The sequence below is a fragment of the Neolamprologus brichardi genome, chromosome 13, assembly GCF_056152115.1.
Source record: "Neolamprologus brichardi isolate AB-2024 chromosome 13, ASM5615211v1, whole genome shotgun sequence".
Classification (NCBI taxonomy): Eukaryota; Metazoa; Chordata; class Actinopteri; order Cichliformes; family Cichlidae; genus Neolamprologus; species Neolamprologus brichardi.
Genome location: NC_142116.1, coordinates 9024322 through 9050484, shown reverse-complemented (window position 1 = coordinate 9050484; position 26163 = coordinate 9024322). Strand labels below are relative to the sequence as shown.

Genomic DNA, 26163 nt, shown 5'->3' with positions numbered 1-26163 from the left:
GAGAGACATCATCATAATTAAACATGACTTACATCTTTAATAATGTACTTGAAAAGTCCTTAAAACAGTTACTTTATTTGACTCTAGTTACCTCCTTTGTAGCCATGACGAGCCAAAATAGCATCATGACTAGTAGTCCTGCACCCTTAACATTAAGATCTCAGTTACAGTCTTTCAAATGCCTTTAAGTATTCTGACACTTGGCAGCAGGTGTAAAAAACAACTTGCACTCCAAATGCATGTATGAGTCACTGCCTCATGTACCTATGAATATTTAACATGTTCAGAAGAAGTTAGCGAGTCAGTTAGGTGATTGAGTCAAGGTATGGTATGCACTTCAGGCAACTATAAATTCACAACCATACATTTTTCTGCATATATGATTCAGAGTACGGTCACTTTTCCACACTGAACTCCCACAAAAGAAAGTATGACTCAGTGGTAAGATACAGAACCTCTTTTCAGCAAATCGTGTGGCACTTCTGCCATCTAGTGGTAGTTTTGGTGCACTGTTTGCCAGCCTCTATAGAGTATTACTATAGACAAGGGATGTCAAACTCACTTAACCTCGTGAGCCACACACTGCCTATTTTAATCTTAAGTGAGGCATAGAAATGCTACTTCTCTTTCTGTCAGTGTAATGAAACATAACTAAACATTTAATCCCTGAGATGTCTCACCATAACAAAAAGAAGTGCAATTTCAACAGCACGCTTCATCTTTCTACACGATAAATGTGTGAAATTACAGAAAAATAAATAATTTTACAGACTGTCCTTTATTTATAAATCTAAAAGTTTTTGTTCATTCACAAAAAAATGTGAAATTTATATAACAGAAAGTGACAAACATGAACTTTTCTGTCATTTATTAGTTTATCTATTACTTAACTACTTTGGTGCATTATAAGTGTCAAAGGGGTAGGTCTATATCACTAGGGAACAAAAGGAAAAGCTGTTAATGTAATCAAAATACAATTAAAAGTTCAAAATGCTGCATTCATTCACATTTTCCAAAACCATGTCAGGACTGAGTCATGATGTCAGACATACCAAGTTTCAACTAAATCCTAAGTAATATAATTATTCTTTCTGCCCAGTTATCTATAAATTTAAGTAACATTAAAAAAAATAAATTTACATGTTGCTACAGAAAGAAAATCATTAGAATTATGCATAGGATATATAAAGTTAGAAAATAAAACCAACAGTCTGCCTTAATATTTCACATAATTAACCATTAAATAAATTTTTAACGACTCAACTAAAGTCAAGGTCTTTGACAATTCCAGTATTCTTGTTATATTTCATATATATCTTATAATTAAATTACTGGCAATATACGGTTAACATGCTACAAATTATACAATTTCCCTGTTAATGCATTCAGTCTAAAGTAGGCTGCTTATCATCCATCACCACACATGCAAGATGGTGGTACAACAAAGCCACTGATACCCGTGTTAATGTTGGTGACACACAAATGAAACTGCCAAATTGTTTAGTCCTCCTATTCTCTTGAGGGAGACTTGGAGAAAGAAAGAAGGGGGAGTTCCCTCAGGGCTAACCAATATGACAAGAGGGTCGTCCCCTCCCCTATGTCCAAAACGAAGGTCTTCCATAGTGCGCTCACACACACAAACACACACACGTGTGCACATATACTATCCCAGAGGCCTGGACCTTGCTACAACAACCTTGCCAATTATAAGTATCTCATTAATGAGGAGTGGCAGAGGCCGTCTGATGAGAATCGCATTTAAATTAACTTGTCTGTTCACCCTCGCATTTTCTTTCTCCTTCCCAATATCTTCATTCACCCCTTTCTCCATTACACTGTTCTTTGTATTAACCTCTCATCCATCGCACTGACAGCTGACATATCGCCATGGTGACACTACTAACGAGCAATGGCACATGACCTTCAAGGAGGTCAAAGCAAAGCTGGTCATTAACCTGACACACATGGGCTCGCGCAGAAACGTGCAGGTTTGCAGAAACACAAATTTACATGGTAGATAATGCAGATTAAGACAGAAGATTTCGCTTATATAAACAAAATCATTCACTATACCTAAATCTCAATTTTCCAACAGCAAATGCAAATGGCCAAATAATTATATATGTATTTATATACATATGAATGTGTATTTCCCAACCCTGATCTCTCTCTCTCTGCCCCCAAAACAGAGTGAGCAGGTCAATGAGGTGTAGCACCTACACCGTTTGTTTTTCAAGAATAATTACAACAAGAGAGAGAGATGCTTTAAACAGAGTGAAAAAAATGATGGTACAATGAAGCATACACAGGACATATGAAAGTTGTGAATAGGGTGAGAGAAGAAGGCAAGGCCACCAGCCCCTATCACGTCTGACTTAATTAAGCCTGCTGCTGGGGCATCTGGGTAACCACTGTCATAGATACAGCTCTGAGCCCTCATCGCCATAGCATCTATGACTGCAGCCATAGTGAGGGGATCGCCCTGGCAGCCAGCAGAAGGTCATCTGTGGTTGGATGGTGGATGAATGGACAGATAACACACACACACACTCACTCACTCTCTCTCTTTTGTATACAAAGTCAGTGGTTGCCTCTTGGTGTGAAGCAATGATTTCTGGCCCTGTAGGGATATCTTTCATTTGCATGTTCATTTGCTCTCTTAATTGTACACAAACATAAATATAGACTTGCCTTTAGCCATGCCCTTTCCTGGGGGAAAGTCACAAACTCAATGGTCCACACACTCACACACACACACACACACAATGACTGGCATCCTGCTACTCCTCAAGAAAACAGAACTGTTATTAGCCACAAAGCCCCAACTCAACAACTTGAAGAAAGTGATGCTGTAACTGAATATCTGTCTATTTAGATGTTTGTTGTTTAGGCCCTATGGTTTTATATTTCACTAGTCTGATATTTCTCTTTTTAATTTGGAAATACCCTTACACTTGAGATGCTTCAGTTCACATAATTGTTGCCAATTTTGGAACGTTTTATACCAATTTTATGCTTTTTTTCATAAAAGGAATCAATAACAAAAATCAGTAGACAGGCGTGCTTTGCCTCTCACACTTAAAGGAGCTGTAGCACCGACAGTCCGCGCAGAGTCAATTACCAGCAGGTGCAGTCACTATTTCAGTAAAGAGAGTAAATCAAGTAAAACATGCCTAGTAAAGAATATATACAATATATATATGTGTAAAATACATAATATGACCAAACGCTGATGAATAAATCCCCCAAAACTGATTCTGTTTATCTGGATATAGCCTTTTCAGTGGGAGAAATGATGAATTTAAAAAAGCATTCTGTGTGCTGCAAAGATTAAGAACTTTGAAATTACTGATTTTGTAATTCAGCTGGACAACTAACCTAAACCTACATCCAAAGCAGAGATATTTTTTAGAATGAAGATGAGGGATATAACTGCCAAAAGTCAGTCACTTGAATTCAGCAAGACTTTGCATGCTTAAAAGAGATCCCATATAGAAGGCGAGTGTAGGGGGCTGCAATCTGCTGCTTAATATGCAAAAGAAAGCAGCAAAGGGTACTGATCTCCAATACCTTTCTTTCTGTGTTAATGATACCCAGTCAAGCTGAAGTAGAAACCTTCTTATTTACTGCTTTACTTAAATATGGTAAGGAAAAGAGAACACAAACTTTGTTGCCCAAATATGTCTAACCTGGACAATGTTTTCTATTCCAGCAACTGTGTTTGTGTTCAAGATACTTGGATTGGCCTCATTTTATTGCCTCAGAATGAGCTGTAACATCAGATGTTGTCACCCAAAAATAAATTTGCACGCACACACACACACACACAAAAACACACACAGTAAGTTTCTCTGTCCCAGCTGCTCAAACAGCTTCGTTCCATTGTTCAGTCAGCTGCAAAGCTTGACCTGAGGGAGACAAATTGAGGGATGCGCCATATCGCGCTCTGTCCCGCTCTCTCTCTCCCTATCTCTCTCACACACGCACACACGCACACACACACACACACGTCGGTTCTGAAGACAATGACATTTTTCACAGAGAAAAGCGTCCAAATGGCAGGTGTCAGAGGCCGTCAGTCTCTTTCGAGGCGCTAGAAGGCAGGCAGCCGAACGCACACACACATAAACTCCAACTGCCAGTGTGAGGCATGTCTGAAAAGAGCAAAGCCTCACAGACACTCACGTCAATCTGGTAGCGGGAAAGGCCTGCACTTGTGTCATACACAAAAGCATACACAACCACATGCAAACACGCAATACACACATGGCATGTCACACACATTCATCACACATTTTTGTCACACAAGACTATTGTAGGGAACAGTGTAGCCCTAGGGTGAAACGTGGGGAAGAAGGGACCGAGGCTGGCCACCAGTGAGCACGGTGGGAGGAGCGACAGGCCTGTGGCTCCTCAGAATGAAAGTGGCAGATATTTACTGTCCACCACCTGCAAATGCCAAGTCCTCAACCCAACCCAAACCATCTGTGACTATGTTAAGCTAAAAAAGTCCAAATAAACCTTCTTCAAAAAACAATACTGCTTGAATTATTTGTTGTTTTTACAAGCCATTTACTTCAGTAATGGAAAGAGCAAAATATCTCCAAGAGCTCCGTGAGGATGAAAAGAAAGAGAGCAACAAAAAGCTTCCTGCTTTGTGCCAAAAAGAAAGGGCAAACGAGATCAAATGAAAAAGCTGTGAAGAGCACAGAAGGTGGGCACAGATGTCACAGTGCTTTTCATGCCCTTTAGACTTTCACACTTTGATGGGCAAAAGGTTTCAAGGAAAAAGTAGAAAGTAGCTATCCCACTATTATTAACACATAAGTCATGCCATCATAATTCATATCAAATTCAATTAATTCTTCTTTCAGATCTCAATCCTTTTTGTTTCATTCAAAAAAGCATGGTAACACTGTGACTGATTAGAAGAAATGTCTACTATCTGCAATACATGAATGCATTTTTACTTTATACATAATAACAGACAAGACACATTCATTTTGCAACTAACTAAACTATTTATTTAACCCATCCTTTTAAGGTTAAACAAATAAATACATTTTCTATATATTTATTAAGTTGAAACTCTGAAGGTGAGGACGTTCCTTAAATAATCATGATAAATGCAAATGATAATGTTTTTCTTCTGACCTGTAGGTTTTCCACTAACACGCAACTTGGGTTTTGTTCAAAAACATTTAGCTAAAGCAACCACATCTCAACCCCACGAGCCACAACCTGTCCACAAAGTATTAAAAGAGAATTTGTTCCATTATATTTCCTTCTGTCTGAAATGTTTACTCAATACTTCCACCATTTTCTGCATCAGACTCAATTCATTATGAATTTTAAGGCAAAGACATAACCTCTTTGTTTACCCGTGGGTTTATTTTCCACTTGTAATATGAAGATGCACCCCAAAGCCAAGCTGAGGCCTTTCCATGCCTCTAAATCCATCTGTCCCTCTGCACCACCTCCTACCCAACCTTCAGTGGGGCCTGAGTGCCTGGATGTCACTCAGTCATCGCTTGTCCTGCCACTGTATGTTCATCACTCTCTCAGCTTGGCCCTGGGAGCATGCCTGGACACAGGACATGACAGGGGATACACATACCCGCACCCACATACAGTCATAAATACAGTCTCCACCACTCTCCTCCAGGTCCATCAGTAGCAAGTAATAATGATCTCATCCCAACAGGAGCGAGCCAGAGGGCAAGACAGTCAAGGACTTATTGTAAGCGTGCCTGTGTGCCAGGGCAAACAGACGCTGTTATCTGATTGTGTGTTTATGAAAAAGGATAAGAGGGTCAGTCATCCCATTGCCTTGAGCAGCGACAGAGAAAGTGGTCAAGAAATTGGATGTCGTTTCTGTTTGCCTTTAGCAGTGGTCAGAGTGCGTGTGTATCATCACAGTTGCCCAAAGATCTCCCTAACCTTACCCCACATATTCTTGCCCTCTGATATAATAACATCAACCTATTACAGCCAAACACTGTCAACTTGTCAGCCTTCATGCTCAAAGCTCAAAACATGCAAAACAGTGAAATGCAATGGTAAATGTATCACAGTTCAGTCGTAACACTGTGAAAACAGGAAGTGTTTAAAACTGACCTGCTGATCAAATTTAAGCACAATATTTTTGCACTGAACCCTCTCAGCTTTTTGTCATTTGTAAACCTCAGTCCAATTCACTGTGCGTGCGTGCGTGCATGTCTTTCCTACCAATAAGATTCCCTCACAAAAATCTGGAAACCACCTGACGAAAGTGACAGAGACCACTGTCGTGTCATATCACCAAGCACAACGCTACATCACACCAACACACAAACATTTCCACTCGAGCATCTGTCTGGCCCGTGTTGTGCACCTTTGTGAGCTTTGACAAAGCCTGCATGCTCTATCAGTGTTAAAGCACAATGACAGCTGAGGTCAAGCTGCTCTAGCCAGGCAAGTAGGAGAAAGAAAGACACACGCACACATACTGAGCAGTGAGCTAGCAAAGAGCAGGTGTTAATGACAATGCCCAGGCAATCAGAGCAGATGCACTCTGGCACATACTACACACCTAAACTCACATCTATACAGACCTTTAGGTCACCTACAACCTAGAAAATAGTTTACTCAAGTCAGAAATTTGGAGCTTCCTTCTAATGTGTCCCAGAATGATGTCCAGCAGGAGGTCTTAACATTATCCGGGCACAGCTGTATGGCAAGTAACCTAATGTGCATTCGGTGAGGGCCATCATCGTCACAGACAAAACTTGTCAGCTTAATATTACCTCATGCTGTATAATTTCCTGCAGGATACTGGTCATCCATAGAGGCATTGTTCAAGCTTAATCATGCAAGGTTACTGTGTGGTGAATCTTATAGGACTATGAAGAACCAGATTGTGTGATATAATTCTCACATGGCAAAGACAAGAAAAGAAAAATACAGGAAGCAACACTGAAGTCCTTAAAAGCTGTCATACTTAATCCTCCACTGCTAACATCTAAATATATATTTTTTCTTATGATAATCCTGTTTCAATAACCTTGAGTTTTATGCTAGTATATACTCCTTAAACATCTTTGTACTATGTCAAAACTCACAATCTTCTCTTGAATATAAAAGGTTTTATATAATTTGAATAAATTATTAATTAACATAACAGAGATTATCCGCTTAACTGGTCAACTGGAAGCCAAGTTCACTCACCATCTTTTTCATTAAATAAAAAAAAAAACAACAAAACAAAATTTAAGAGAACTAGGCCTGAATTATTATGGAGAGTATGTTGAAATCAGACACAAGTATGCACATTGTAGGCAGTTTGTTCAATGCACCTTTGTTAAAAAAAAGCCTTGTACAGCCACAATGATAGCATCAACCCACCAAAATATTTATGATGTCATATGCTTATTATCAAAAAAAAAATCCTGAAAGCAAATCAGTGCTGAAAAAATTAATTAACCGATCAACAAAATATTTATTCAGCAACAATTTTAATAATCACTACTGGTTAATTTCACATTCCAGCCTCTCAAATGTGAAGATTTGTTGCTTTTCTCTATTGAATTACAGAATATTAAACAGCTGAAAGCATAAAATAATGAAAAGATTAATTGCTGTGATATTATTTCTCCATTTTGAATTAGCTAAAGTTGTGATTATTAAAGAATCAGAATCAATCAAATTTTTATTTGCCCAAGTTTGTGCACACAAACAAGTAAATCTGCAAAAATAGAAACGTTAGATTTAAATAGGCAGTATATACAAATGAGTTATATTTTTTACTTACAGACTTTCAGTAAGTGCAGAACTGAGTAGTGCAATGTGCATATGTGCCTATCACCTTCATATAAAAGGTACAGTAAGTAGCTTTCGGGGTTATTTATCAGAAAAAAAGAATGTTGTATTCATAGAAATACAATGATTAGTGTGTAATTACATCTTCTAACAAAGTGATGTGGACAAGACGGACATTGCCGTTCTGCATAATCGCATTTTATGTATGTGGCTGGATACCGGTCACATATGTTGTACACCTTATAAGTAACTTTATATTTAAAGATCACAAATAGGTCGTTCAAACTATATGTAAGTATTTAACATTTGGACATCTATATTTACATCATCAATTTTTCATTCTGTCTTTCTCCCCCTCCACACATGCTCTTTCCTCCCTCATTTCCCCCTCCTCACCTTAAGCCTCATCTCCGGTACTAAAGTTAGAAAATGTGAATAATTATGCTTATCTATCTTGGATATTGTTGCAGTCACTTATTCACTGAAGATAACACATCCGACACTACCATCTCTTAAACAAACTAACAGTAGGCAGGCTAAACAGCAGCAGCTGGTTATAAGCTAACATTATTCCAGCTAATGTAAGGCTCAAGTGTCTTGCAAATTACACTCTTCCTCTGATAAACAGCTTGATAACATTCTCACATAGTTATTCACCAAGTGTCCCTGTAAAACAATGTTTAATCCATTGTTTCACTAAGTTCAGCGAACAGTGGCAAGAACATCATGATTACGAACAGTTAACCCTGGACACGAGCTTCACTGACTCATCGACTCTTATTGGACTCCTTTCACAAAGTTTTGCAGCCTGTTCCAGAAACAAATAGACACGGGAAAGTGGTATATTGACAGCTGAGGTAGACAGCGAAGTGACAGGCTGCAGTGCCAGCTAGAGTTGTTTGTCCCACATCAGCCACTGTAGCTAGGTTTATACACTTGAATTGGGAGAGGTAAGAAAACACAGTTCAACTGACTGCAATCTGAAATCTACCAATTTGGTGAGATTTACACACTGTACATTTAAAAAAAATCAGAAAGAACTACATATATGTTAATAATGGTACTGTGTCCTTTTTGTGGCCTAATGAAATTACTCTGCGCACTCCATTGTACATCATTTCTGCGCTATCAGGGAAACAAATAGGGATGACTATTACAGCTGCACAGAATAAAACAAGCTTTCACATCTGTAGCTCCAAAATGACATAAAATGACATAGTCTTACAGACAAAGACTCAAATCTGTGCACTTTTTTCACCGTCTTTGGAAAAGGCCACACTTCTAAAGCATTATGGTGATGCAGAAGATGAAAGTTAGACTTAAACAGGACTAAGGCAAGGAAAACTGCATGTGCGCACACACACACACACACGCACACACACACAGTCAAAATACAAGTAGGGATGTCCTGCAGGCTGCCATTTCTGGCTGTCATTCCATCTGAGCACTGAGGCAGAAGGACAGAGAGCGAAAGAGAGACAGGCGAGTAGAGAAGACAGTGTGGTGAAGGGTGGGGGTGGTGACACAATGAAGGCTCACAGGGAGACAGGAAGCAGACGGTGCAAATGAGGCCGGGGACTTTAATGAACTACGGCACAGTCAAAGCCGGCAGAAAAAGTGGCGGAAAAGAGAAGAGAGGGGAGGTCTAATTACCAACACATGTGTTTGCAGAGGTACACACAGAGCCAAACAAGCCGGCCCAACCTAATACCTCTAACGGTATTCTAGTAAAAATATTAAAATACTGGTAATGCCAAACTTTTACTGATTCTATTTAAAATGGTAATGGCATCATAACTAGCAGCAGATGACAGAAAAAGCAGGGTGAAAAACAAGGGTCACTAAAGGTATAGCAATGGTAACACAGGGAGAGTCACTCACTTTGTAAATACCCTGAAACCACTATTTTGTCTTCCTGGTTGTTTTCCACCACTGTGATTTGGCTAGCTACAGATTCCTAAAAACCTTCCTACATCTGTCAAGCAAAAAGTATTGGGCACCAATTTGGTATCACGTCAGCCTACAAAAGCTCATGCAAACATGCTAAGTATACAAGAAAATGGGTCAATTAATTACTTTGGGGTCATACACAGCCAACACTAAGACCCCTACTGTTTCTGATGCTACACAGCTATTCTACATCACTGTCATCATCCTTGTGGTCACAGTAATGAGTATGTCTTAGTAGCAAGTCAGGGTCAGCTGTGGGTCAACCAGCAGGGGAGTGAGACCCTCACAGTAAACAACCATCACTCCTTAAGGCCAGTTATTCTTTAATCAGCCATGCAATCATTGTCATTCTTCAAGAGATGCTTCTGTCAAATTTGACACAATTAACTAGATATCTTAAAGGAGTATTAAGGAAAAACACATATTACTAAAACAGCAGGTATTAGGGATGTTAATCCATTTTAGATCAATAAATGTTGAGAACTAGTATATTAACCAACAGGCTAGCTATACAATTTCCCCACCCCTACAACATTTTTCCCATTTGTACCAGGAGAATGACTTCATCCTGCATAGAATGATTTCCCATGCAGCAGGAATGACAGAATAAAAAACATGCAGAAATAAGTGTACTGATATAAAACTGCTGTAACATAAATGTGAAGTATCTCAGTTACACAGTCAATTGGGTTAAAAACTCAATTGAAAAATTACAACTAACTAATTTAAATCAACTCTACCTATTCTGCTAAGATGAGTAGCAAATTACCCAGCCACAGTTATGCCTTTTGGTTGCCGATGGCTACCAAAAGCATCTGGTCAAGAGGCACCTTGCTAAGGGACATTTAACCAAATATTGGTGGGGACGTAAGTATACATTTGACTCTGTGTGGATTAGAAAATATCAAAAATAAATTCAAACTTTAAAGTCACTAAAAATGTATGTTATCCAATCACCTCACGCTGGGAAAAGAACGGCTAAAAAAATAATTAAAAGTCCAAAATTACCATAAAGGTTACGGACATGATGTGTGTATGTAAACTTATGACCACATCTCTAAATCCCAAAGTACGTGTAATACTGATACTGAACCAACATGTATCCTAGAGTTTTAACACTTTGGAACGAACCCCTATTTAAGTATGGGCAGTTTTTGAAAATCTAGGAAAAGGATTCTGCAGGGCCAAAGAATGTTCAACTGAAGTTAAGAAGGGAAAGTCAGGAAAGGGATACATAATGTAAAACAAGGACCAAGGAGCATCAGATTGAGAGAGAAGGGAGCGAAGAGCAGCAAGAGCAGAATGTAGATTTAAATTCTGAAAAACACAGACTGTATTTTAACATCTGTTCTATCTTTTTTCCCCCATGTCTTATTCATCAACTGTCCAAAGAAACCAGAGTGAGATATAGGACCAGATGATTCTGGAAAGATGTTATCTCTGGACGACAACAACCATTTTTCAATAACTAATGTCGAAACAACAGCTTTCTGTTCTTCTATAGTTCACACACTTGCAAATGCCTTTATTCCTCAAACCATACCAAGTTAAGGCAGACTCTTGACACAGACACATGTGCTGCGTACTCAAATGTGATTAATCACATTGGGTAATACAGGACATTCAGCTATCACCACATCAAACAGACATCCAAAGGTTCTTCTGTGTTGTGAAAAGTGTGAATGCCAAACAGCTGCAGCAAAAGAATGAACAAGAAAGGCATTATATCAAGATGTAAAATTTAGCTGCTCTGGAGGTGCTCAAAAGAAAAAACCGTCTGTCAGGAAAATAATCAAGTGGACATTAACTTACTAAACGCCTCGCTTTCACTGTTTCTGTTCTAAAAAGACGACAGAAAATGTAACATGATAGAAAAAATATGGGCTATTATACCAAAAGCACAACCTTTGAAGTGTGTGTGTGTGTGTGTATGAACTCCAAGGTGCTCAGAAAAAATAAAATTATACATAGACATTCACATATCACTTAAAGTCACTTTAGGCTGTGGTCCCACTTCTAACCCCAAGTCAACAAACACACATGGAACTCAGTAGAGAGTGAGCGAGATGGAGCGGGGAGAGGCCAGTGGTTATTATGCTTGGACACAGGTTCTGTGCTGTTATATTCTTAAGTTTGGACTGGGCCTGGTTACAGACACAACTTCAACCACAAAGCGTCTCTTTAATTGGACCAAAGCGTAACAAAGTCCAGATGGCTTTAATGGACAATATTCACTGGAGGACACATTCCTCTTAGTCTTGCTCTGCATCTGTGTCCTGCTTTCTCGCTCACACATATAATGCTTTTTGTTTTTTATTCTTCTACACTCCTCATCACTGTTCTCCCACACTGTTAAACTTATTCTGTACCAAGATCATAATAACTTTATAACTTATTAATCATCACAACAATTCCAGATCTTGCTGATACCTCCCCTCTTACTCCTCTTTCATAATGAAAGAGAATACATATTGGCAGTGAAGTTGTATAAACAAATCAAGGATATTTCAATGAATCACTTACTTAAAGGTTTTTTTTTTAATATTTTGGTCCTAAAAAATCCTTGGGTGTTTTCTAAGAGTAGGAACCATGACTGCAGTTAGCCTTGGCTTAGCCGAGCAGTGTGGTATGTTTTTTGCAAACACCATAGAGAGGAAAGACAACAGACAAAGTTAACTTTAAAAATAGACAGAACAAATACAGTTGCAGTTATTTGGTTGCAAATATGCATTAAACTTTGAATTATTTCAGCACCAGTTCAATTCAGTTTGTTTCTGGTGTCACACAGATTCATAAAGCTTGCGCTTCACTTACTACTATGTAATTTTCCTTTCAGAAAAAAGCAAATATCTTGCAAACCATCCAAAAATATCTAAAGGTCCACAGTTTAAAGCCTTCTGTTACTGTTTAAGATGCAAATCTTGCAAACCCAAGAAACATTAAACTGTGCAATAGAAGTCAGCCCACTGGAGAGTCATCTATCAGCCATCTTTTATAAGCATTTATTTCTACTCAGGATAATAAATAAATTACAAACTATTCCAAAGTAAACTGGACCTTACCAATAGGACACATCCAGCGGGTGAAAATACCGCCGGGAGATGAGGTCAGCGAAGAAGGACTCTGTTTCCCGACATGCTGTCCCATTGCCAATGACAACCCTACTACAGCTAATATGGACAAGATGAAGAGGAGAAAACTGAGGATTAAGAAAAAAACCATCAACCTCTGAAAAACTGCAACTGGGTTTTGAGTTCCCTCCAGATTTTAATAATATACAGTTCAGCGGACTTTATAACACCAAGAAAGCAGACAAATACACAATCTGCACAGAAATGCTATGACTAACAGTGACTCTTTAGTTGTAATACCTGTATTTGGTCATAAGGTGGCGTAATTTCTCTGCTTCCCTTTGTTGGTTTGAATTATGCAGGTACACAACATCAGTATGGAGAATCTGACCTTGGACAGATAAAAGTAACGAGAGAGAAAGAAAGAAATTACAATACTGCTGATATGTAACTATGATGACATGAGGAATTTAACAGACAACGATGTATGCTATAACGTAATGTCTCTTCCCTCTAAGTTGAGTACACAACCTATAATCTATCCAAGCTGAGCCACAAAGTCCGTCACTTCACTGTTTCATTAAAAGAGAAGTTTAGATCTGAAGCTGTGAAATGATGTGAGCCAGGAGACACAAACCTGTGACCACACCACACGGTATTTGATACTATTTAAGTGTGTCAGCATGACTTTTGGCCACACAACTGGTAACCCAGAGGGTGGGGCAATCCCTTGCCAGTTTGAGAGCACAACCACTGAGTGACATGTCAAATGGACACAGCACATACACATAGTTGTGTGCACACAAAAAAATAAACTCACCAGGCTCATGCCAGCTCTATCAAATCTAGTGGTGCCTGGTTACACGGCAACCTTTCAGACAAAATCTTTGGCTTCATAATTTGCCCAGTAACAACTGGAAATGTGTGCCATTGCTATGTATATCCAGGTTTGTATTATCAATAGCAAAGGGAATTAAGCACAAGTGTCAGAAATCACAAGACACAAACGAGGGAAATAAAAATTCACTAGTCATAAATTTGAAAGGACACTTAAAAAGTGTGATAAAATACAGTTGGCAAAAGCAATGGATTTATACTTAGTTATTGTATTACAATATAACTAAAAACAAACCATCTTGGCACAGCTGTTCTCCTGAGATACAATGCACTGCAGTACTCAAAACTTTCAAAAGGTTTAGGGTAAAAGGGTAAAAATATAATTCACTTTATAGTTAATGGACAAAGGTGCTCTTTGGAAAGGGCTACAATGATTACAATCACAAAAAGCCTTTAGAGATGCTTTTTGAGCTGCAAAAATGGATGTGGCTCATAGGGATGGGTATCGAAAACCGGTTCTTGTTGAGAACCGGTTCCCACTGTTTCAATTCCTTGGAATTGTTTGCCATTTTTGCAAACGATTCCCTTATCGATTCCAGTCGCCCCGAATGACGTCACCACGTTTAGGAGCGTCATTTACCTGGCAGGAAACACGGCGCCTCAAAACTTTGGTTCTACTTTACGAGAACGGATGACAACAGGGCAACTTGCAATACTTGCAAAGTAGATATTTCATTTAAGGGAGGAAACACTACGAATATGCAAAAGCATTTGCTCACAAAACACGCGATGACCTTAAATGAATGTCGTGTTTTTAATTCCGCTCCGGACTCGTGAATCTCAACCCAGCAGCAGCGGTAACGTTTGCACGTCCTCTCCCGTTAATGCGGCAGGTAAATAATCAACTAACAGTGCATATTATGTTAGCGCGATCTGCCTCATTACAAAACCTGCCATTACTGTGCGTTTAGGTGACCATGATGAGAGAGACAGAGTCTGGCTCAGATGCTGGCAGTTCTTGCTACAGTCTACCGTAGCGTCTCCTTTCAGGCCAGGATAGACGAATGTCACCGAGCAGTGACTAAGTTTGTGGTCAAAGGCTTGCACCCATTTGCCACAGCAGATGATTTTCAGTAAGTGAATGTGTTTAATTGTAGGCAGGGACATTACTGGATATTCTTGTGTAATTGCTACTGAATAATTTATGTTATACTTTGTTATTGCTACAGAAGAATATTTATTTTATTATTTTACATTTACAATTTTTTTTCCTGGGGACCCTGTGACGCCCCATTGAAGAGCCATAGGCTGTGGATCTCTTAAGATCTCACTGTTGGGTTTGTAAGGCCATGTTACTCCTAAATTTCTATCTTGTTCAAAGAGAAGATATAAAACAAAGTTCTAAGCTAATCGAACTTAATGTTCTCCTTTTTTTAAAAAAGAATCGATAAGAGAATCGATAAAGAATCGAATCGTTAAACAGAATCGAAAATGGAATCGGAATCGTGAAAATCTTATCAATACCCATCCCTAGTGGCTCATGGCTTTGTCTCACAGTCAGATAACGACTCAAAAACATTTGTTGCTCCTGATGAAGAACTACATCCAGTAGACCAAAGTCCAAGACAAAGCCCTGATTTGAATCCCTGGGTAAATCTGTGGGATTCTCCCCGTGGGTTCTCTCCAGGTACTCCAGCTTCCTCCCACAGTCCAAGGACATGCAGTTAATGAGTTAGTGAGGTTAAGTTAAGTTGCCTTTATATTTCCATCTTTCTTCAACATCAATGTGATTTCATCATATCTTTAGCAATAAAATGTATTTTAGTATTATTTGTGTAGGTACATGAGTATGCTTTTTATAGATGAAACTACACTGACTTGCAAAACCAAGTGATAGCTGACAGTGAGTCCACTTTTGTACATTTTTGTGTTTACTTACTAGTAGGTGAGAGAATTGCCAGCTTGCAGCCATGTCTGAAGCCAGGGTCCACCCCCATGATGACACAGCCTCTCACTGGACACACCAACAGGCGCTGGCGGAGGTTGCGCACAAACATGGCGATTGACTCCTTCTCCGCTGCACTTGTCAGCTTAGTCCTAAAGAGAGAAAATGAAAGATAGAGACAAATAGATAAGTTAAAGAAGAGAATGACAACATCAACAAAAGAGAAACTGAGAAAGGATCATGGTGTAAATGGAAAAACTGATATTGGATGAAAAAACACTTTAAAATCCAAAATCCACTTACCTGTAACTCCTGGTGAGGAAAGGAAGAATAAGCCTTTTATATGAATCCTCCACTGCATTCCTAATGATTGCATGAAGTTCTTCTTTTGCAAATGTCTTTGGCCTCCACCTGCATTAAAGCAGTGGGGGTAAAGAGTGCGTTCTTCTGCAAGGCGTTTCTACTGCTTAACGTATTTTGTCAAAGCAAATGTGCCTTTGCAAACTGACTCTTGTGCTCCCAAGAGATGCTTTTGCAAATGTCATCAAAAACCCAATCTGTACAGAACCTTTTATTATAGTTTAAACCAGGTGGAGTGTTCTGCTTGTCATATTTGGTGGCACATAAGGAAACTACTCCTTTAATCATGAGAAATACGTCTTATCATTAGAGTAACATTTTGTTTCCTTGCTTACAAGATGCCTAAGAATATACATTTAAAAATGGATAGCGTACTTTACAAATAGTACTTAGAAACAACTGCTATTCGCTTCTTTTTCTTTTTTATTGATTATTTAAATGGCTATTTCAGAGTGGCAAAAAACAGAATTAGCAAAAGTTGCTGTTACCTAGGAAAGTGCTGTGCTACTCATGCTTCCCAAAACTAATATTAAAAAATGATACTAAAAAAATATTCAAAATTATGAGAATTGTTGCTTTACTTTCTACAATAATTTCTCAATGTAAAATCTAATTTAAAGATACCTGAAGCATAAGTCAAAAATAATGAATGGATTATATTCAATTTGGAGTATTAAAATATTACATTTTCATTTTTGTCGTCTTGAAAAGCAATAATAACTCTCCAGCCATTTCTTAGTATTTCTATTATCAACTTCAGCCACAGGCAAAAACAGCCACAATACATACAGCACTGGTATCATATGTTCAGTTTTGTGCCTTTTGTACAAAAATCTTAAAGTCAACAACAGATGCCACACTTTCTGCCTTCTACAGTTCCAGTTTTGTATTAAAAAATTTAACAAAACATCATATGATCATGGCAGACACAAGTGTCAGTGAGTGTAACAGTGTTTGTGTATTACTTGTGTCTGACCTGTTGTTGATGCACCACCTAGTGAAGTCACTCTTCACCCTGTCGGGGATGTTCACCTTCACTGTCAAAATCTTGAGACTCTCCCCTCGGTTAATAGCCAGCGTCTGCACATATATGCACGCATGAATGAAATACATATATTTCCACCAGTTACCGCACAGACAGTTAAACAAGACTCGCCGTTGTCCCTAAAACCAGCATCCACTGAAATCATAAATATTCAGATTAATTTATGTTTCTATATGTGATATACTTTATTTGAAGTATGATAAATAGCAACGGCTAGCAGAAATATTTTAGAAAAATGTATATTTTATGTGTATATTTTGTTTTAAAACACATAAGGCTCTGTCGCTTTAGTGCATGAACACGCTTTACTCACACAAACATACAAAAAAGAAAAAAATCTTTGAAATCTCAATACACGTGCGTTAAAAGTGATGAGCCTAGGAGTATATCCCGTGGCCAGGCCTGTTTTGCTGTGCGGTTGTTCCCCCCTCAGAGGAACTGTTACATGCTGTTAAGCAAACAGTAGTAAGTGTCTGACCTTTTCAGTGGGGAACCTTTAGCCTGCCATAGAACAGGGCCAAGAAACAAGACGTCAATCTGGAGCCCAAGCGGAAGAAGCAAGCTGACAAATGCCACCACCATGCCACCATCAGCACTGAGACCGCAAGGCCTTCCCCCCACCCGCACCCACACAGTGCCACAACCATTACCACTCAGCAGCACCCTCGGAAGCGATGCGCCCATATTCAACACACACACACACACACAAATAAAAACATAAAACACAGCTAATGGCATGGCAGAGACACGGATTAATGCAGCAAGTTTCCTTAAATAATGATGAAAGTTAAGATTTCTCCTGTGTTGACATGTTTCTCCCCAGGGCTGCCTCGCTGACTATGAAGAGATTTCTCAAAGAATCTTTATCAAAGAACTAAAGTTTAAGAGGTAGTCTAAAAAGAAAGCAGGCAAAACACTTCCTTATCTTGGAATTTAGGAAAGCCCATGAGTGAAATTAAAGCAGTAAATACAAAACAAAGCCTTGTTAAATCTGCGCTCCTGGGCTTTAATTATTTTGGGTAATTAAGAATGACATATACTTTTATAGTGTTATTCATACGACACTGTCTGGCATCAACGTGTGTATCATCAACTAGAAATAAGAAAAGATTAATAAAGTTTTCAGAAATTCAAGAATTCATAACACTTTAAGTAAATAGAAGCTGCACAGATAAACATAACAGTCTATCTATATACACAACACTATAATGTATGATAAAGATATAATTCAAATATGTATTTCTTATAAACAACTGCAAAAATGCACAACTGTACCAGAACTTTAGCTGCTGCTTCTAAGGTTTTATTGATATCACAACCTAAAGGGAGAAAAAAAGAAATCTCTCCATAGTGTAGTGGTTTACACATTCAACAGATCACCAGTTCAATTCCAGGAGAAGACACAAATTCCTTTGGTATTGCATCAGGAAGGGTATTCGGTGTAAACCCTTCAAAATCAAATATGCAGAGATACATGCTGTGGCAAGCCTTGGTGAATAAGGGAGCAGCTAAAAGTAGCTTTCTGGAAAACAAACAAACACTAAATTCATCTTCCTTGTTGTTGGTATGTATTCCAAATTCAGCTATGGTGCCAACAAAAGTAAAAGATCTAAGTTCATCCAACAGCAATTTTTGTTCATGCTCAGGTTTTTTCTATAGCAGATGACGGTCCTCAATGATGATAAACACCAGTGTCTGGTGCTTCTCTCACTTTCTCTCAGTTTCTATCTGCGTTGGGTCACTGATGGGACACACAGGGTGATCTGGAAGGAAGGGTGATGTGAGACAGAGTAAGAACTGTGTTTGTGTTTTAGATGGGCCCAGAGTGACAGGTAACCAAGTACTGGCCAAACCCTGACAAGAGCAGACAGACCGTCTCTTCTAGATGCCCCTTATTCCTCCCACCAGCCCTGAAGGGAGGGCAGTCAGCCAACAACTATACTCTGTCTGTCTCCTTCTCTCTCTCACCCTTTCTTTAGAGGAATACTGTCATCAACACATCTATCCATCCGACATATCAAGGATAAACAAACAGACACACATATTCAGTGCCAACTTGCAGACTTTTTGACTTTGTTGACACACACAGGACACATTGTATATGAGTGACGAATGCGGTTGTATAACAGCTGAACAAAGCTGTCAGTAGAATGCTCAATATTCCTATATAAGTGAAGGCCAGTAGGATTAGAAATACAAAACTGGGCATATAATGGTCTGGATAAACAATAACCAGTAAAGTATATGGAATAATAAAACAAAAGTATCTTTACATAGTTTGATTTCATTTAAAACGCTTGTAAGGAACACACGGATGAAAGTTTCCCATTCTCACTGTCGCACAGTGACGTGTTCTCACTACTTGTGATATGTTGCTTGGTTTAGGTAAAGGTAGCGAATAAATACATTAGGTGCAGAGCATGAAGGAGGAAGGAGACAGGACACCTGATGTCCACTCGTAATCGCTGATTACACAGACTTTGTACTACCCAGGTGGAAAAATAACATATTTTATATTTGGCACATGAATCAATATACCGCAAGTTTTACAAAGTTATAAAATCCTCAGAGCATCTTGGGCATTAAAACCATTACATAAACTCAAATATACCACATGTACAGTACACACACACACAAACAATTTTGCAGTACAAAATGTGAACATACAAATAAGCTTGTTTTTCTCCGCCTGTCCATCAAAAACAAGTGTTTAATTGATAAAACAGTTCCATTTACCCAAGCTTCTCTGCAGGCAAGCCCCAGACTGGAGCGCTGAACTACCATTTGATCACAGCACAAATCGCATTAAAAACAGCCCACTGCATGTTTAACAAATCTTCCCTGGCATACTCGAGAGCATAGCAGCTGCTAATAGCTATAAGGTAAACGTGTACCCTTCAAAGAAGGCCTCAAATCATGTTAGTCGGAATTAAATCTGAGCTAAAGAGGGCACAGCTTAGCCTGGTGTGTGGTGTGCTCTTACAAAACTGAGGAAGTTGGACAAGTGAAGAACAAAAGAAGAAGTGGCAGGCGCAAAAAACTATCAGCAGATGAACAGGAACCGAAAGTCGTACCATTGGGAAACAGTAACAAGAGATTTTGAATGTCCTTCATGAAGCCTGGAGAACTATTCCTGGAGACTACATAAGTTTGCCTTAGAGAGTTCAGGCTGTGTTGAAGGATAAAATGATAACGACTTTCGAGCTTGTTGAAATTGTACAAATTCTGCTTTTGTCTTATATACGCTACAATAAATCACTGTACTTTTTCCCCCATTTTCACTCATAAGAAATCATAAGAAAAGTTGGATTTTTTGTGTCTGAAATCATTAGCTGATTAACAAGACAACAAAAAGTACTGAATTACTCATTTATTCCTATAATTTGTTTATATTTTCAGCCCTTTTTTCAAGAAAAGTTAAAAAATGCCAAACCAAAAGGTTTCAACTTCTAAAGTTCAGGAATGCACTCTTTTCCTTCACTTCATGTGGTCATAAAAATCAGTGACATGGATTTTAGAAGGCAGCACGAGAAAAATCATCCACCATATCTGTTATTATGGATTCAGAATTAAACTTAGATGTCATTTCAAGCCCGTACTTTTGAATCAAGGTGAACACCTAATGTTCAGATGTTACCTTCTTGCTTAATTCTTTTCCTTAATGTATTTAACTTTGACGACGAATTAAAATGTACCAACACCAAAACTTAGAATCCCTTTTATGTGTTACTTCATTAAGGAGATTAAAATTCTGAAGATGTACTTTCCACGCTACCTAATTTTGTTTTCCACCACAGGAGATCTATACTTCCACACACCCTTAATACAATGCCTTGCCCTTTATTTTTAATAAACCACCAGAGGTAGGGCTTAATAAAAATGTGCTAAAGCAAACGGGCAAGTGTGTGCTCACACACATGCCTCCTGTCAAAACACATCTCCCACCTGCTCCCCCTAACTGCCAACTTGACGGCTAGAAAAGGTTCATATTAGCCGGAATCTGACAGCTTGCAGGGTCACAGCAGCCTGTGGATTAACGCTCCGTGACAAAGGCGAGTCATCGAATTAAAGGCCTTGCATAGAAAGGGGAGGAGAGGCGCAAAGCGGAGGTGATGAGTGGATTGGAGGGCTGACGTTTAGTCAGAAAAAGAGGGAGGCAGAGTAGAGCGAAGCAGGAGAGATAAGTGACGGAAGCACCTCAGCACCACTCATCTGTCCATGCTCTGCCTTCCCTTACTGCCCCCCACTCCTTCTCCCCGTCCTTTTGTCCGCCTGTGGGCCCAGCAGCAGTAGCTGTCACTACAGGAGAGCGCCTGTCAATCAAAGCTCCCTAATCCAATGGCATGTCGGCAGGGGACATGTCACATATGTTAAGAAGAGAAAATGAGGGGACTCACAGGGTGCGCTTGTGTGTGAGCAAGTGTGTGTATGCATGTGCGTATGCGATTAAATGACTGTAGGGCAGAGAGCGGTTGCCAGAGAGTGTGGTGTGGCAGAGACAGCAGATGATGGAAGCTGTGGTGACACATGAGGCCCGGGCCCAACTCTGAGTAACCCACCAGTCACTAGAGGGACAGAGGGGGAGCAGAGGATGTGGCGCAAGATGCAGGAGGGCTAAATATGAAGGCACAGACAAGGCTAACTGTGACTGACATGGCTAGCATTCAGAAGTGGCATGCATTAAGCAGACAGAAATGACACAAGCAGATGGTGTGCATTTGTTCATGTTTATGTGCATGTGTGTGTGTATTTGAGAACTAGGGTAGTCAAAACACACTCCACAGCTGTAAATGACCTTTATTATCATCAAGAAGACTTGACTTATTTGTTGCTTTTCAAGTTTATTTGTTTTATATGTATTTTCTCTTATGGCTGGGTTATTACTTGTCTCATTAGTTATATCATAAAAATAAAGGTGTTAGAAGGAGTAATTCCAGTCGAGGTAAAAAAAAAAAATAGGCACAAGAAAAAGTGTGAGTCTCAGCAGCGTAAAAGTATCTTACAAATAAAGCAAACTGTCATTCTTTTTGTTTGGTTTTTGTTGTGGAGCAATTTTAGCCACCCTTTTCCTCAGAATTGTTCAAATTGAGCTACACTGAAGGGTTTTCGAACATGAACAGCCTATTTAAGGTCATGCTAAAGCCTTTCAATTGGACTTAAGCTTGGACTTTGACTAGGCCATTCAAAACCTTGATTTTGTTTTTTTGTTTAAACCATTCAGAGGTGGACTTTCAGGTATGTTTCAGATAACTGTCCCACTTTGTAACCCAAGTGTACTTGAATTTCAGGGCACAAACTGATGTCCAGATATTCAGGATTCAGAATTCATGGTTTCATCAAATACAAGTCACCCAGGTCCTCAAGCAGCAAAGTAGTCCCGGACCACCACATTTCTACCACCATGTATGCTTGTTGGCACAATATTCTTATTATGAAATGCAGTTAGTTTTATGTCAGATGTAAAAGGAGTCAAAACTCCCAAAAAGTTACATTTTTGTTTCGTCAGTCTACAGAATATTTTCCCAAATGTCTGTGAGATTATTGTTTATTTATTTATATAGCACATTTAATTACAAGAGCAACGTTAACCAAAGTGCTGTACAAAAATACAAAATAACTAGTACCAAATAACTTATAATATTAGTACCAAACACCAAATACCTCTCATACTGTATTAAAAGCCAGTGAATACAAATGTGTTTTAAGATGAGATTAAAAAGATTGACAGTAGTTGCCTGTCTGATGTGTAGGAGTAGATTATTCCACAGTTTAGGTGCTATGGCCCCAAATGCTTGATCACCTCTGTGAACTAGCCTTGACCTTGGTATGGCTAAAAGCAAAAGCTCATTTGATCTAAGAGATCTAGAGGGCGCATATCGCTGCAAGAGGTCAGACAATTGCCCGGGAGCCTGTCCATTCAGGGGCTTTGTAAGTCAACAATAAAATTTTAAAGTCAATTCTGAAGTGAACAGGGAGCCAGTGAAGAGAGGCAAGCACCGGCAAAATATGTTCACATCTTTTAGTTCATGCAGCTGCAGCATTTTGGACCAACTGCAGTCTTGCAAGGCAGGTCTGGCCAACTCCAACATATAAGGAGTTACAATATTCCAGCTGCGATGTAATAACAGCATGGAGTGCCCATTCAAAGTTTTTAAAAGATAAAAATGATTTCACCTTAAAAGCCTCAGTTTGAAAAAAGACCAATGTACAACTGAGCTAATCTGTTTTTCAAAGGTGAAATTGCTGTCAAATATAACCCACAAATTTTTGACATGCAGCTTTATAAAAGACTCAAGACTGCGCAGGTTAAAATGAGAGGTGCTGGGATTGACACTTTGTCCAAAAATTACCACTTCAGTTTTGTTGTCATTAAAGTTAAGGAAGTTAGAGGCCATCCGGGCTTTAATTTCACCGAGACACTGAAGTAAGGGCTCCAGTGGAGCAGGACAGCTTCTCTTCAGTTGAAGACAGATCTGAGTGTCATCGGCGTATGAATGGAAACAAATGTTATATTTTCAAAAAATTAGACCTATGGGCAGCATATAAATAGAGAATAAAATTGGCCCCAGTATAGATCCCTGGGGAACACCACAAGTAAGGGGAGCTGAGGAAGAGATAAAAGCTCCAAAGCTCACAGAGAAAGTCCTGTCAGATCGGTATGACCTGAACCACTCTAATGGAATGCCCTTGATGCCGCAGTGCTCCAATCGTGAGATCAAGATGCTGTGGTCAACAGTATCAAAGGCAGCTGTCAGATCCAAAAGCAAAAGCACAGCTGAGTCTCCTGAGTCAGCGACTAATAAAATATTGTCAAGAACTTTTAAAAGTTCAGTTTCAGTGTTGTGAATAGCTTTAAAACCAGACTGAAACCTCTCAAGAACATTTTGTCTATTTACAAAAGAACTAATACAATCTTTTCCAAGATTTTCAATTGGAAATAGGTCTGAAATTTGAACGAACAGAGGAATCGGGATTAGGTTTTTTTTTTATAAGTAAAGGCTGTACATGTTTAAAACAAGCTGGCACAACACCTGAAGTAAGGCTGCTGTTAAAAATCCTTAAAATGTCAGAAATCTTTTTTTAATGCGTTGGAACAACATCATTGGGACAAGATAATGTCTTCATGCCATTACATAGTTCCTCCATCTGATCAAAACACACAGGCTCAAACTGATAAAAAACATCAGAGCAGGTGAATATTTTAGAAAGGTCATGTGAAAGCAGCGCAATCATAAATCAAAGCTGTTTCATCTTATTGATAAAAAACTGCAAGAATCTTTCACAGGTTTTTGAGGAACTGTTAATACGAGAAGCTGGGGAAATATTCAGAGCAAAGTGAATAATTGGGGAAAAAACCCTGAGGATTGTTGGAACTGTTCTCAATAACATAGAAAAAAACACTTTGACTTTTCTGCTTTTACGATTTCCTGATACCTGTCTCTCAGCATGAGAAAAGACACCTGCAGCCTTTTTTCCGCTTATGATCAGCAGGCCTGCACTCTCGTCTGGCTGAACGAGCGGTCTCATTTATCCATGGGATCGATTATGGTTTCAAGCTCATAGTTTTAAAAGGAGAAACCTCATCAAGGACAGCTCTGCATTTATCATAAAAATTAGATGTCATCTCCTCGGTACTAGAGCCAGGGGAAGATCTTAAAACTTCTTTAAAAGCAATAGAAAATTGTTCTGTTGCAGACGGCTTAAACACATGACAATGACGTGTTGGAATAAAAGGTGTAAAATGGCAGTGAGATAAAAATATATCAAAAACAACAGGACAGTAATCAGAAGAAACAGTGTCACATATTTCCGTGTTTAGGACCGGTAACCCTAAAGATAGCACAAGATCCAACATATGATGCTGTTTCTGGGTTGGTCCCGACACAAACTGAGCAAGACTGAAGGAGTCTATCAAACTTAAAACGTCTCTGGCCAGGGGATTGGAGGGACAACGTGTGTTGCCCCTCCAATCCCCTTGTTGTCCCTCGTGAATATTAAAATCTCCAACGATTAATATTTGATCCTAGCTTGGCACGATACCAGCTAAAAAGTTTGAAAAGTCTTGAATAAAATCATTGTGATATTTTGGAGGTCTGTATAGAGCTGCAACACGTGTTGGGGAGGGATGCCCCAATTCAAACATCAAAAGTTCAAAACCTGAATGAGAGTCAGTTAAGAGTTGTTTGCATGCGAGCTTCTCCCTAAAAACAGCCGCCATTCCACCACCACGCCCAGTCATCCTTGGCACGTTAAGAATTAAAATCAGCTTTCCTAAAAATGAGTTTAATCACAGTTAATTCATGATTTTATAATGAGGCCAATTACTTTTTCACATTTCCCTTAATAAATGAAATCATCCTTTAAAAACTCTATTTTGTATTTACTCTTGTGTAATGTATGTAATAATGTTTTCTGAAAAAGGAAAATAGCATTAGTAATAGCACTATATATGCACTGTATCAAAGCCAAAATAAAAATATCCCAAACTCTAAAATATTCAAAGGACTTGAACTGATTGTTTGTTTGTTTTTTGGTGGCTTGGCAGACAGTTATAGCTAAAATGTAAAGAGAAATGTTTATTACAAAAGCACTCGAGCAAAATTTTAAGCTTATAACCACACTCCAAACGGTTACGCTTCTGCTATAAAAATGTATTTGCACGAAACTTTTAAGGTAGATTGCAGACAATTCTTAAAAGGATAATTAAACTTCCTACCTGATGGGGTTGGATACGTTGGATGTTACAGGTGAAGTCAAAGTAGAGTTGGAACTTGTCAATGTCCTTGTTTTTATTTTGCTCGGCGCCTGCTTTTGTTTTGTGGCCTTGAACAGGTTTCGCCTGTTCCTTTTCCTTTAATGCCGACTTAGACACAGAAGACTGTATGCTTACAAAACTTTTCTCACATCTGGCACAAAAAAAGAAAGACATACAATATTAATAATTCATGAAGATACAAGAAAAATGAATTTTATGATTTTATGTGTATGTAGACAGACTCCTACAATGTCTTCACGTAGGTGAGTGTTTCAGGATCTTTGGCCATCATATCAGCCAATATGTGCTCCACACCTGTGGCCACTTCTTCCACTGATGACAGACCTGTCACACATATACACACATCAATAATGTACTTTAAATGAGTCTATAAATCTTTAAG

General features: G+C 38.8%; 1 protein-coding gene across 1 annotated transcript in view; it reads right to left on the bottom strand.

Annotated features, from left to right (window-relative positions):
* Nucleotides 1-26163, bottom strand: part of srbd1 (S1 RNA binding domain 1) — a 53118-nt gene that overhangs the window by 22572 nt on the left and 4383 nt on the right. Inside the window, exons 8-14 of the mRNA XM_006783609.3 lie at nucleotides 26009-26105; nucleotides 25722-25911; nucleotides 16937-17040; nucleotides 15904-16011; nucleotides 15595-15752; nucleotides 13119-13209; nucleotides 12810-12917 (exon numbers count right to left, since the gene is read on the bottom strand). Of these exons, the coding sequence (XP_006783672.2) occupies nucleotides 12810-12917; nucleotides 13119-13209; nucleotides 15595-15752; nucleotides 15904-16011; nucleotides 16937-17040; nucleotides 25722-25911; nucleotides 26009-26105 (856 nt within the window). The remainder of the gene's footprint in view (nucleotides 1-12809; nucleotides 12918-13118; nucleotides 13210-15594; nucleotides 15753-15903; nucleotides 16012-16936; nucleotides 17041-25721; nucleotides 25912-26008; nucleotides 26106-26163) is intronic.